This window comes from Capsicum annuum, chromosome 12 (genome assembly GCF_002878395.1).
Source record: "Capsicum annuum cultivar UCD-10X-F1 chromosome 12, UCD10Xv1.1, whole genome shotgun sequence".
Lineage (NCBI taxonomy): Eukaryota > Viridiplantae > Streptophyta > Magnoliopsida > Solanales > Solanaceae > Capsicum > Capsicum annuum.
The window spans coordinates 221987514-222002013 of NC_061122.1; the positions used below are offsets into that span (position 1 = coordinate 221987514).

General features: G+C 35.5%; 1 protein-coding gene across 3 annotated transcripts; it reads left to right on the forward strand.

Moving 5' to 3' along the window:
• The first annotated feature begins 8544 nt into the window (after positions 1-8544).
• On the forward strand, positions 8545-14057 carry LOC107851712 (serine/threonine-protein kinase STY46). Of its 3 annotated transcripts, XM_047401000.1 has the most exons (17): positions 8545-8639; positions 8809-8986; positions 9254-9368; positions 9966-10048; positions 10164-10280; positions 10448-10502; positions 10963-11073; positions 11197-11247; positions 11315-11490; positions 11568-11675; positions 11851-11924; positions 12128-12303; positions 12399-12494; positions 12848-12928; positions 13187-13240; positions 13569-13703; positions 13791-14057. In XM_047401000.1, the coding sequence occupies exons 3-17, from the start codon at positions 9297-9299 to the stop codon at positions 13857-13859; spliced, it is 1458 nt and encodes a 485-aa protein (XP_047256956.1). In that variant the 5' UTR covers positions 8545-8639; positions 8809-8986; positions 9254-9296; the 3' UTR covers positions 13860-14057. The 3 variants fall into 3 exon arrangements, with proteins under 3 accessions (XP_047256956.1, XP_016552284.2, XP_016552283.2); XM_016696798.2 differs by lacking the exon at positions 8545-8639 and having other exon boundaries at positions 8650-8986; positions 11321-11490; XM_016696797.2 differs by lacking the exon at positions 8545-8639 and having other exon boundaries at positions 8652-8986.
• The last annotated feature ends 443 nt before the right edge of the window (positions 14058-14500 follow it).

The following is a 14500-nucleotide window of genomic DNA, read 5'->3' on the forward strand; positions in this document are numbered from 1 at the left end:
ATATATATATATATATATATATATATATATATATATATTGTAGTGTATTTTATTTAAAGTAGTACATATACATTGAATAGTGAGTATATATGTATATATCTTCTATAGACGTGTATATTTAACGTATACATGTGTATATGTTGTATAAATTAGTATATAACTATATATATATATAAAATGTATATATATTGTAGTATATTTTATTTAAAGTAGTACATATACATTGAATGGTGCGTATATATGTGTATATATTTTCTATAGACGTGTATATTTAACGTATACATGTGTATATGTTTTATAAATCAGTATATAACTATATAACTATATATATATATATATATATATATATATAACTATATATATATATATATTGTAATGTATAGATATTGTTGTATATTTTATTTAAAGTAGTACATATACATTGAATGGTGTGTATATATGTGTAATTGTGTATATGTGTATATATTTTTTAAATTCTAATGTAGTATATACTATATATATAGTGTATATATATTGTTTAACGTATTTAAAATGTATATAGGTGGGTATATATAGTGTATATTGAATAAAACTTTTTTTTTTGACCGAATTTTTAATCGGATTTGACTGGGTTTATATGGGTTTGACCGGGTTGGGCTAAGTGGGTCGGGTTAGGGCTTTTTTAAAAATTTTATTGTTGAACCCGGCCCGGCTTGGCCAACTTAACCCAACCCGGATCCGACCCGACCCACAACCCGGCTAAATTTAATTGGCCGATTCCGGGTTGACCCATCCGGACCCACTTAACACCCTTAACATAGATGGTGATATTTCATGTAAGAAAAAGAAATAACTAATAATTAAAGTGTAAAACTTGCGAAAAAGAAATAATTCATAGGTATTTTTATCATTATTTGAAATAAAACATGTTTTACCGTATGATTCATTATTTCAACTTCAAGCTTGAAAAAAGAGAATCTAAAATTTAAAAAGCATGAAAATAAATTGAAATTTAATTTTGAAACAAAAGGAATATGATATTGTAAGTGACATAAGAACTAGAAAGAAAAAAATGGCGAATGGGGAACAAGTATTAAAAGTGCAGTACCACTAACTGCGGAGAAAAAGAAGACCAACAAAAAGTAGTGTGACGAAAGCAAAAAAAGGAATAATCTTTTTCAACCTTCTGCATGAATGGCTAGAGGGATATTCACATGGTCCCCTCCCCACCTCCATCCAAGCCCCGTTATCTAGATGGATTCATAATTTAAACGTTTTTGATCTAATATCATTCTAGTTGAAATTTTGGTAAATTTAGACAAATATGTTGATATTTAGCATAAAAAATATTGAGTTGGGATGATCCAAGAGATAGGGGCATAAGAGGTTCATGTTAGAATGTTGGTTGGAGAATGAATCAATAGTTGTTGTTTATATGGACTTGAATAATCTCATTTCTTGAGTTGATTTTTGAGATTATGTTAAGCTTCCATCAATGATGGATTCTTAGCTTAGGGCATGATACTACATCAGATAGAAGAGAGGGAGGAAGAGATATTTTTATTCAATAAGAATGATAACTCCTCTATACAACACATCTTAGACCTCCTATTTATAGAGTTTATAAGCTACTCTATTAACTTATCTTAGCTCACTAACTAACTAAGTAACTTGTGGAGTACAACTGGCTAATTAGAGTATTACCAATAACTAATTAGAGTGGTACCACTTTCTATAACTAACTAATTGCTACATATCTCTAACTAACTATGACACCTGTGCATTTTAATCCTTTGAACACCCCTCCTCAAGCTGATGGGTGAAATATGTATTTCACACCAAGCTTGGATAAAAGATAAGAATGTTGAGTCCTTCCCAAGCTTTTAGTAAGCAAGTCTGCCAGCTGCTTTTTTGTAGATATATGATGAGTCTTGATCATCCCTTTCAACAGTTTTTCTCTAACGAAATAACAATCAATATCAAAGTGCTTTGTTCTCTCATGAAAGATTGAGTTTGCTGCAATTTGAATTGCAGCTTTGCTGTCACAGAACAAACTTACTAGTTGTTATATATTCATTTCTAACTCTTTATATACTCCAATGAGCCAAGTTACCTTTGCAACAGTTGAAGTCATGCTCCTAAATTCTACTTCAGTTGAACTCCTTGCCACAGTTTCTTGCTTCTTGGATTTCCAGGATACAATAGCATTTCCAAACATGATCAAATAACCTATCACTGATCTCTTAGTCTGTAGACAAGTTCTTCAATCTGAATCACAGAATGCAGTTAACTTATCTGTTCCTTGGGATGGCATGAACAATCCAAGTCCAGGGGTTGACTTGATATATTTAACCACCCTAATTGCAGCTTCCATGTGAGACTCCTTTGGTGCATGCATATATTGACTCAAGACTTGTACAACAAATGAGATGTCTATTCTTGTCATAGTCAAATACAACAGTCTTCCTACTAACCTCTGAAACTTCCCAACATCTTCCAGTGGTTTATCATCTGATGTTGAATTTTCAACATGAGCATCATACTCTTTTGAGGTCAACCTCAAGTTTGGATCAAGCGATGTGTACACTGGCTTTGCACCACTCAATCCTAACTCAGTTATCAGCTCCAGTGCATATTTGTGTTGGCTCATAATATACCCCTCCTTGGTCCTAGCAAACTCAATACCAAGAAAGAACTTGAGATTACCTAAATCCTTCATTTTGAACTTAAGTTTCAGATCATTTTTTGCCTGATTTATTTTATCAAGACTGGTTCCAGTGATAAGAAGATCATCCACATACACCAATACTATAGTAATCTCTGACCTGTTTTTCTTAGTGTACAAAGAATAGTCATAATGACTCTGGACAAATCCTAGTTCAAGTAAAACTGTTGTAAGCTTGAGATTCCACTGTCTTGGGGCTTGCTTAAGTTTATATAGAAACTTGTGTAGTTTGCAGACCTTACTAACCTCCCCCTATCTACAAAAGCCTGAAGGAATAACCATATAAACATCCTCAACAAGATCACCATGTAGGAAAGCATTGTGAACATCCATTTGGAACACAGGCCAGTTTCTTGACGCAGCAATAGCAACCACAGACCTGACAATAACTATTTTAGCTACTGGGGAAAAAGTTTCAGAGTAGTCCAGTACTTTCTTCTAACTAAAGCCCTTAGCAACAAGCCTTGCTTTGTATCTTTCAACCACACTTGATGCTAAATATTGACCTTAAACACCCATTTATAACCAATAGGTTGTTTACCAGGGGGAAGATCAATAATGGACCAAGTATGATTCTCTTCAAGAGCAGCCACCTCAGATTTCATAGCCTCAATCCATTTAGGATTATGAGAAGCCTCTTCAAAAGAAGAAGGCTCACTAACAGAAGAATAAGCAGCCAAGGCCATACTATGAGCATAGGATAAATTGTCATAACTAACATGGTTAGATAAGGGGTACAAACAAACAAAATTAGACTTTGGTTTGCCAATGTGATAATCTCTTAGCCAGACAGGAGGCCTAGACTGTCTGGTGAAGATTCTTTTATCTACAATAGGAGGGGCTAAAAAGGTAGCTCTGGAGAACTTGAATCAGTAGTGTCAACATGTAAAGATACATTTGATGAGGAAGAACCACCAGAAGCAATTGGTATGACCAAAGGAACAATAGATGCATCAAAGTGCTCAGTGAAATGTATAGTAGAGAATAAGGGAGAAGATGTAGTCATGTGTTGGAAGGGGAAAATATGTTCTTTAAAGGTGACATCTCTACTGACTAAGAATTCCTTAGTGTGAAGTGCAAATAACTTGTAGCCCTTTTGGAGTGGAGAATAACCAAGAAACACAGTAGGAAGAGCTCTAGAAGCAAACTTATCCACATGTCTAACCTCAGTAGCAAAGGCAAGACAACCAAACACTTTTAGATGAGCCAAAGATGGTGTGACATTATAGAGAAACTCATAAGGAGTTTTACCTTTAAGGATAGTAGAGAGTAGTATGTTGATAAGATACACACTAGTTAGGACACATTCACCCCAGAATTTTAAGGGTATATGAGACTGAAACCTCAGAGCCCTAACTGTACCAAGGATGTGTCTATGCTTCCTCTCTACCACTCCATTTCTATTGAAGAGTATAAACACAAGAACTCTAATGTAATATACCCAATGAATTAAGTAAATCATTCACTTGAGAATTGAAGAATTCACAACCATTGTCACTTCTTAAGATTTTAACAGTAGCACCAAATACATTCTGAATCATCACAAAGAAGTTTTTAATTAAGAGCTACTATAACTTCTGATTTAGAGTTTAACAACATCAACCAGGTGTACCTGGAGTAATCATCAACTAAGGTCAGAAAGAATCTCTTACCATCATGAGTAGGAACTCTTTACGGACCTCAAACATCAGCATGTAGTATATGAAAACAAGTATCAGTAGCAGTTGTACTAAGAGAGAAAGGCTTTCTGGATTGTTTAGATAAAGAACAAACTGTGCAACATTCAAATGATTTATCAGACATATTCTTAAAGCAATGCAATTTCTTTAGAGTTACAAGAGGTGCATGTTCTAGCATTTGATGCCACAAGCCTAGTGAACCAACTGGATGTAAAGAAGCAGAACTGGCAATGTCAACAACTGAGTTTATATGCATAGAATTAGAAGGAAAATGAGGTTCTGATGATTGGAAGAGACAATCTGCAGCTGCCACATAAAGATCATTCTCCAACTTGCCAATCCCCCTCATTTTCCCACTGAAGATGTCCTGGAATATACAGAATTCAGGATAAAATAAGACACAAGACTTTCAATCCTTTGTCAATCGTGACAAATATAATAGGTTGTACTTAAACTTAGGTATGTAGAGCACATTAGTGATTTTAGAACCCCTCAAAATACTGGAAGATCCTACAGTGCAAACTTTAGCTTAAGTACCAGTTGGTCGGTGAACTTCTCCATCTTGATGAGAATTTAATTTGTGATGTTTATTTAATAAACTCAATTTAATAACCATATGCTTAGATGCTCCAGTATCTATAATCCACTTTTCACCAGCAAAAGTAGAGTTGAAGCATGTAACCATACCTGCAGCTGTCATGTTGGTGTCATTTTTAATCTTTTCTTTTTCTTTGTCAACCAAGAGCAAGAGTTGTTGGTATTGCTTAGGAGAGAATTGAGGTTACATGTAAGGGTAGTAGTAGGGTGATTGTGGCTGCATACACTGTGGAGATGATGCATTAATCATGAAAGCATAAGGAGTCTTAGAAAAGTTACTAGCACTGGGAATTCCAGAGCCTGGTCTGATTGGCCATGTTGGAGTGGTCTGAAGGGCTGATTGTGATTAGCTCTAAATCCTTGGTTTTGGTAGCCATACCCTCTACCATGACCATTGTTACCTGAGATAGGCCCTTGACTAGTCTTCTTTTTGGCTTTCCAATCGGTGGATATCCATGTAATTTGTAACAAACATCTCTAGTATGACCATCCCAGTTGCAGTAATCACAGTACAAGCCACTGGTACCCTTTTTAGGCTTGGAATAGGACTGAGAGCCATGATTCTCCTGTGTAGCTTTACCTTTAGTACTAAAAAATGCCATAGCATCATTTATATCTCCAGAGCTGGTAGAACCAGTTGTTCCAACAACATTTGATTTACCCAAAATTCTCTAGCTCTCTTCAGCCATAACTAGTGAATAAGCCTTATTCACACTAGGAGGTGGATCGAACATCATTATTTGACTTCTACATTGATTATAGGAGTCATTTAACCCTATTAAAAACTGTATCAACCTTTGATAGTCAGAGTGGGCTGCATAAGTTTTAGATTCTGCACAGTTGTAGCTAGGACATGGCATAAGTGAGTCATACTCCATCCATAACTCTTTCAATCGAGAAAAATATTGTACTACAGAAGCTATTCCTTTTGTCAAAGTAGCTATTTCCTTGTGCAAATAAAAAATTCTAGATCCATCTACCTTATCAAACCTTTCCTTAAGGTCTGCTCAAACCTGTTGGGCATTACTGGCATAGACAATACCACTAAGTAAATCACAACTCACATAAATCAATATCCAGGAAAGAACAATAGCATTACATTTTTCCCAGAGATCATGTAAGGAAGAATCAAACTTGTATTTTGAGCTCTACCCATTCACAAAACCTAACTTCCCTTTACCTAGAAGGCCTATTTTTATAGATCGACTCCACAAAACATAATTCTCAGATCCATTTAGTTGAATTGAAATGAGAGAACTACCTAGAGTATCACATGCATGAAGATGCAGTGGATGATGGGAGTCAATCACTGTTTCACCTTCATTTCTTGAGCTAGATGTGGTCGTAGCTGTAGTTGCCATTGATGAACTCAGAAGTAACAAACACTATACTTGAAACAATCGTTATTCCGAACCGTTTCTCGATCGATACAGTAGCTCCTTCACAAGATCTCTTTGTGCACCGAAAATAGGGGAATTGGATTGCAGAAGAAATAGAGGTTCCCAGTAACGATCGATGCTCTAATACCATGTTAAGCTTCCATCAATGATGGATTCTTAACTTAGGGCATGATACTAGATCAGAGAGAAGAGAGCGAGGAAGAGATATTCTTATTCAATAAGAATGATAACTCCTCTATACAATACATCTGAGGCCTCCTATTTATAAAGTTTATAAGCTACTCTATTAACTTATCTTAGCTCACTAACTAACTAAGTAACTTATGGAGTACAACTGGCTAATTAGTGTATTACCAATAACCAATTAGAGTGGTACCACTTTCTGTAACTAACTACTTGCTACATATCTCTAACTAACTATGACACCTGTACACTATTTCACTGCTTCTTGTTCTTACTCCTTTGAACAAGTTAAGTTCATTTGTTATATCTTACATGATGTCAGAATCAGTTATATTCCTATTTAGGCTCTCGGTTCACGCCCCAATTTAGACCTGCTCATGTTTTTTAGGGCTGAGTTAGGTTCAAGCGTCATATCTTACAGGATTTTAGAGTCAGGTTCAATCCTATTTGAATTCTAGTGTCACACTCTAGCTTGGACCTAGGCGTGAAGGGATGGTCTTTTGACATGCTCAAGTTTTTGAGGATTGAGTTAGATCCAAATATCATATCTTACATGGTATATTAGAGTCAGGTACATCTCTATTTGGGCTCTCGGGTCACCCTCTAGTTTGGACCTAGACGTGAAGGGATAGTGGTTTGTTAATAAGGTATTATATGTTACTTCTTTATATTTTGAATTCCGTTTCCCGCAACAAAAATAGTTGCATTCGTCACCACTTAGTTATATACGTTGCTGACTATTTCCAACTTCCATTAACATCAGTATTTTTCCAACCAATAGTGTACCAAACAGTGATTCAAGCAATGAGGTAAGCAATCCATTATAAATATTGAATGAATCAAATCGGACCAACGTAAAATACTTAATTATCCACCATGTGACTAATCAAAATGCATCATTTCTTTTTTTTAAAAAGGTTCTTGATGTTGTCATCGAAGAGGAGCCTTTAATTATTGTTATATGATCAGAAGATCATCATGAGTTCAAGATTTCAAGCCATGGAAATAGTCGGTCTCAGTGGCGGAGCCACTTTTGCTTCAGGGGTTCATTTGGACCCTCTTCGACGAAAAATTATACGTAATATTTTTATACTATTTTTTAATGATTAAAAGTATTTTTTATATGTTGAACCCCTTTGATTAGTTCATATATATACTTCTGAACCCCTTTAATGAAAATTCTGGCTCCGCCACTTATCGGACCATTGCAGAAATGTAATATAAGACTACATACATAAATAAACCGTTGTGGTCCAACCCTTTTCCAAACCCAATACATAGCGCGAGCTTTAGTACACAAGCCGCCCTTTATATGGTGTCATCATAGAATCTCTTGAGTGGAAAATGAGACAACAGACAAGTTTGTAATCTTATTGGACAAGAAGAAACAAAGTTGTGGTTGTGAGTAACTATCAAGCCCCTTATAATCCATTATCGTATTCCAATATGATATGCATGAAATGGATATAATTATTAAACAAAGTTAAATCCAGAAAAAAGAAAGAACAATAAGACAGCTTTTGGTGATATAATCGAAGATTTATATACCTTGTTTAATTTGGATCCACGTCCTTCGGTAGATACACCATAGTATCGGAAACAGATTCAAGATTTAATTTTTATGAGTTTGAGTTTGGAGTTCTATCATGAATATATCGCTTTAGATTTACGATTTAGAGTGGATATATCCTCGTTAAAAAAATGATACATATATATCAAGCCGTTTATAATTTTTTTTTTTTCGCTAAAGCACACTTATTTTGAGACGAAGAAAGTAATACAAATACAAAATCTGAACAAAAGTTATCAAATTCAAAAAAATCCAGTAATTAATGCAATAGGTCAACAACAACATATCCACTGTAATCAAGTAGATTCTAATGAGGTGAAATGTATGCAAACCTTACCATTACCCAGAGGCGGTTTACGATAGACTTTCGGGTAAAAAAGGGAAGTGTACCCAAACAAGATTATAATAGGTCGTCCCCTGCCTATTAATTACGTAAAATAAAAGACCAATCAGCAGGAAATTTACTTGTTTTTTTTTTGCTTTCTTTTGTATTTTCTGTTCATGATGTAAGCAGCTGCCATAAAGAATCTACAAACATAGTAGAATTATTTTCAACTACTCCGATATCTTTATTAACTAATTTTCTCTCTACCTTTATTTTTTCTTGGTATATTCACATTCATATTTTGTAATATTCCTTAGTCTAATTCTGTTTTTGAATGATGGAAGATGCAGTGAGTTGTAGCAGCAGAGGATTTTCAGAGTTGTCGCGGAATCATACTCGAAAGAGGAGAGAAAAAGTTGAAGTCTTTCAAGAAGTGCTTCGAAGATTAAGGGAGTTGAATGATGAAGAAGTGAATCAACCTGGTTTTGAGGACGAGTTGTGGGCTCATTTCACTAAGCTTCCACTTCGGTAAATTCTTTTTTCTTATCATCCGAGCAACCTTCTTGTAAAATTTTTTTTTTTTTTTTTGGGGGTTGGGGAGGGGGTAGGGGGTAGGGGTGGATATTTACAAAGGTGTGGAATCGAATCCTCACTAACAAGGCAAACGATCAGGTAGTGTAAGTTATAAGTATGTTTTATCTGTGCCAAGAATTTGTTTGTGATGAGTTATTTAACTGGTTATAATGACGTATTACTCTATTTTATGAGTTATTATAACTTCACTGGCTAATATAGGTATGCATTGGATGTGAATATTGAGAGGGCACAAGATGTTGTCATGCACAAGAACTTGTTGCAAATGGCACATTATCAGAATCCTGCGCCACAAGTTGAAGTCCGATTAGTGCAGGTAATACTATTGTCAAACTTTTGCAGTTCATACTTTACATGATAACAAAATCATGTCTATATACATGTCTGATGAAATAAACAAATAATTCAAGAAATATTTGAACTCAATCATGTTCCATGGTTCATGGACATAGTAGTATTTGATGACATTCTGGATAAAAATGGTGTCATGCCCTCAGTAACGCATGATGTAGTTGACTCCTAAGCAGTAGTCTTTCAAAATCTTGATTTCTCTCTGTATGAAGACTTCAATTTCTTCTCAATCAGTTATGTCTCTATTGAGTTCTATACAATTTGTTTAGTAATATATGTCTTCTATCTTTATTTTAACGCCCTTGATGGAGGGCAGGTGACTGTCACGCTCATAGCCTGACTAGTTTCTAAAGATGAGTTGCACATGACACCTTAGGTGAATCCCATAGACCTTTTTAAGGCATATCACAATGTTCACATGGTACGACAATACGTGCCATGGACTTGGACCGTGACATTTACAGTTTCTCTCGACTGCCTTTTATGTTTTTTCCGTTTTCTGATAAGCCTGCTTGAAGCAAATCGAGTAAGAACTTATTCATTTCAAATTTCTGCTATCCAGATTCATCGAATATCTCCCGGGGATTCAGTTCATTCCACTTTCTCAAAAAGGAGAGGTGCACAAGTTATTGATCACCATGGCAGGTAGAGGCATGCTGATACAAGTTTTAATATATCTGAACTCTCTTTCCTATACTCAGAATAGTGATTGATGAAAGCTTCAACAGTCTATTTTTTCTGTTCTTTTTCGAATTTACAGCATGCATCCTCCACCTGCCTTTGGTTTGTCACCAAGCACAGAGCTTGCGTTAGGAACCAATAAATTATATGTTCAAGATGGAAATAGTGCTGTGAGTGGAAATTCAATGTTATTTCGGTAATATCTTGATAGATTTCTTCTTATTTAGCTTTCAGTTTATTATTTTCCTTCATCATCAGGTATAAGGTGTTTCTTCATTCCTTCAAGATTTTGCAAGTTACTATGATGCTGTTATATTCAGGGAAAATTTGTTAATTCTATCTCTCTTTTACTTTGTTTCGCAGACCTTTGTATGAAATAACGGTTTCAACACTTGACAAGCCTAAGCTCCTCTTTCGAGTAAGCCTTTCCTGTGTCAATGTTATATCTCTTTCAAGAATCTCTCTGCACTCTCATAGAATGATGCAATATATCCCGATTCTCCGGAATCGTAACAGTTTCAAGTAAATAAGAAAACTTGCTTCTCGTTTCGTGCAGTGGCTAGCTCCAGTTTGCCAATATATTAAAAAAATCCCCTTTTGATGCTGCTGTAAGGATTACAATATTTGCTGTGTTTTCTAGTTCTCCTCGCGGCCTTATTAGTAGTTGTGTGTCTTCTTAAGCAAGTTATCACCATGTTACAAAACTAATGTGTCATTTATAATTAAGCACTCGTCAAGTAAGGAATGCCTATATTCTCGACTTGGTGTGCTTATAGGCACTTGTTCAGACTTTTTCCCTCTCTGAACATTCTCTCAAAAGTTTCTCTATTAAGTTCCTTACTTGATATGTGATTAATGTTAATGCACGTTTGTTTCAGTTGACTTCTTTACTTTCGGAGATTGGATTGAACATTCAAGAAGCTCATGCTTTCTCCACAAAAGACGGTTACTCCTTGGATGTTTTTGTGGTTGATGGTTGGGAAAATGAGGTACTTATCTAGATGAACATATAAATTGACCGGTATAAGACTGTTTTTTTGTGGTTAATAGGTACTTCGTCTCCATATATCTTTATATAATTCATGACCTTTTGTCTCTTTTATCATTGCTAGGAAACTGACCAGCTAAGAAATGCACTGTTGAAGGAAATTTCAAATATGGAGGTAAAAAGTAGTAATGTTGCTCCGTCTATCATCCATCTCTATCTTAATGTTTTCAAGTGCAATGCAGAAACAGCCTGTGTTAAATCAAGACCTTTTGTTCCCCCAAAAGGAGTTCATACAAACTGGTATCAACGTCACCGCGGATCATGTGGATACACCAAGCAACGGGAGTGAAGCGTGGGAAATAGACAATGCACAGCTGAAATATGAATATAAAATTGCAACTGGATCAACTGGTGATTTGTCAGTAAAAATGTCACTTTGAAACAAGGATACAATACGGTTGCTGACTGCGGCCTAACAATTTATGTTATTGGCAGGTTTAAAGGTTCATTCCATAATCAGGAAGTGGCTATTAAGGTTCTCAAGGCTGAGTGCCTAAATGAAGATGTGCAAAGAGATTTTGCACAAGAAATTTATATATTAAGGTGACTAAAACTAGATATGTTTGCATTGATCAGCAACAACATTTTGTCCTGCTACGATTTTACTATCATCGTCTTGATATGCCTGATTCGGGAAAATGAAAACGCTTGAGTACTTTTAAAAAGATATTGTAGAAGATTATATATACATGACCTGAACTCTTTCTGGTACTTACAGGAAAGTCCGCCACAAGAATGTTGTGCGATTTATTGGTGCTTGTACAAAACCTCCGCGCTTATGCATAATCACAGGTAACACAAGACATTCTTTCTTTTTTGGTGATAAACTGTAAAATATTTTCATTAACTACCAAAAACAATAGACCTGATGAGCGACCTCGAGAACCTTAACCACCTTCTAGGAAGGATGCTTGGATTGAGATCGATCTCTAATCACAAGCAAACAACAAAATAATTACATTATCTCATCATCTTCAATATTCCCTTGTATGCAGAATTTATGTCTGGTGGGAGTCTGTATGATTTTCTGCACAAAAAGAAAGGCCTTTTCAGGCTTTCAGTATTACTCAAGGTTGCAATTGATGTTTCAAAGGGGATGAGCTACCTGCATCAAAATAATATAATTCACAGAGACCTCAAGACTGCCAATCTCTTGATGGATGAAAATCAAGTAATGGCTGTTTTGGCAGCCTGGATATATGTCGTTATCTCTTTAACTGAATACATAAAAAAGAAAGCTGCTTACAGCTTGTGCTAGCTTGACAGGTTGTGAAGGTTGTTGACTTTGGTGTTGCTCGAGTGCAAGTTCAGTCTGGTGTCATGACCGCAGAAACAGGAACATATCGATGGATGGCTCCTGAGGTCGACGCTCTTTCATTCTTCTATAGTATCAATCATTTTCCGCGCGTTTTGTGTTGTGTCAGTTTTCCAAAAAACGAAAAATGACAAGCCCCATAAGGCTTGAAGCAAAAATGCAAGAAGTGAAGCGCACAATTTAGAACCTGTTCGACTTATTTTTGATAGTTTGGCTTTAAAACAAGTGCTTAGTAACACTTTGTATCTTAGCCAAACACTACAAAAGTGTTTCAAAACACCTAAAATAAGCCAATCCAAACAGGTTTTTATGGAAAATTTAGAAGTATAAGTACCATACACACATGAATTTGATCAAAATGGAACTAAATTAGCTATTTCTTTTGTTTGATATTTCAAAGGTTATTGGACATAAACCCTATGATCGAAAAGCCGATGTTTTCAGCTTTGGAATTGTACTGTGGGAGCTGTTAACAGGAAAGGTAATGTTTTTTCTGTTCATTCTTTCATTTCAATCATTCATAAATCCATAGGGAAGACGGAGAACATTAACATATATATATGAGGAAAATACTTTCATGTGTATTTTACTAGCATTTTCATGTTGCCTAAGATCATTTTTTCACCCTGTAACCTATTACTCTAACTAGTTTATGTCATTTTTGTTTCCTCATGAGCATTTTGTAGGATTTAACAATTTTCAGTGTCAATAATTGTTTTTGTCAATGTTAACATATCAGCTTCCTTACGAGTTCTTGACCCCATTACAAGCTGCGGTCGCTGTTGTTCAGAAGGTATATATTTCTCAATCTACAAACATATCTCATCCTCTTCAATTTTCAACTATTCTGCTTGATAACTCAGAAACAACAACATACCTAGTGGTCTCGTAAAGTAGGGTCTCGGAGGGTACATAGAGTGTATACAAACCTTACCTCTACTTGATAACTCGTGCACTATATATGGTTGCACCGGGACATTCAGGTTGTCAAAATCTGTAGAAAACTTAGCAGTAAAGACAGATATTTACTTATAAACAAAAACTACATACAGTACACTTCATAACAATCAACAAATATCAATACACATTAGTTGAATTTATTTTCTAACATAAAATTATAGGGTCTAAGGCCAACAATTCCCGCGAACACTCATCCAACGCTGGTAGAATTGCTCGAGAAATGTTGGCAGCAAGACCCCTGCGTAAGGCCTGAATTTTCCGTAATTCTTGACATCTTGCAACACATGACCAAAAAGGTACATCGTAGAAGCTAAGTATCAATTTTAATGTGATTTCTGCATATGTTTTGTGTTTCTAAACATTATTGCACTGCCTAAAACCAGATAGTTGAAGAAGAGAAAAGTAACAAAAGAAGAAGCGCCGCGTTGCCAGTGAGGAAGCATGATGCATGACCACGTTTTACTTTAAGTTATATGTACTCACAGTGTGATTTTTTTCCGCTATCAGTGTTGTATAACTATGATCTGTGGCAGTAGGTTAGCTACAACTTTTCACAGATTACAAATTAATAATGTTTATCATTGGGATTTACCTTGTAATTTACATGATCATATTGTATAAATATTTAAAAACTGGCTACTTATGACAAATATTATGTTTTATATAACACCTTTCAAGTGTTAAACTCATTACACGTTGTCCTAAACTAGTTTGCGAACAGAGATTCCGGCTAAGGAATTCTGTTGACCGAGGGGAAGGTGTTAGGCACTCCTCGATCCCGTGGTTTGACCACGGTCGCTTGGCAGAGCGTATCGGCTAAATTGACGTTACAAATGCATAAACCACACAAAGCACACAAAAATAATCACTCAAGCAAACAAAAACAAAATAATCCAAAACATAAAGTCCAGTCCAATTATACAGTCCAAAATAGAAAATATAAATCCTATTCTAAACTAAATCTAGACTACGCTCCAATGCCTTACCCGATTCCGCGGGCCTTCATCACGGTCATTTTTTGCCAAACATGATACGTCGGGGCATTCCCAGGTGAATAAATATATACAGATACTTAGGGGCATTCCCCGGCCAA

What these genes read in the sequence shown, in the direction of transcription:
- LOC107851712 (XM_016696797.2), top strand. Translation starts at nt 8,793, where the DNA reads ATGATGGAAGATGCAGTGAGTTGTAGCAGCAGAGGATTTTCAGAGTTG. An exon ending in GCGCTTATGCATAATCACAG is followed by an intron (nt 11,925 to 12,127) that starts GTAACACAAGAC and finishes CCTTGTATGCAG; the next exon opens with AATTTATGTCTGGTGGGAGT. An exon ending in TGCAACACATGACCAAAAAG is followed by an intron (nt 13,704 to 13,790) that starts GTACATCGTAGA and finishes GCCTAAAACCAG; the next exon opens with ATAGTTGAAGAAGAGAAAAG.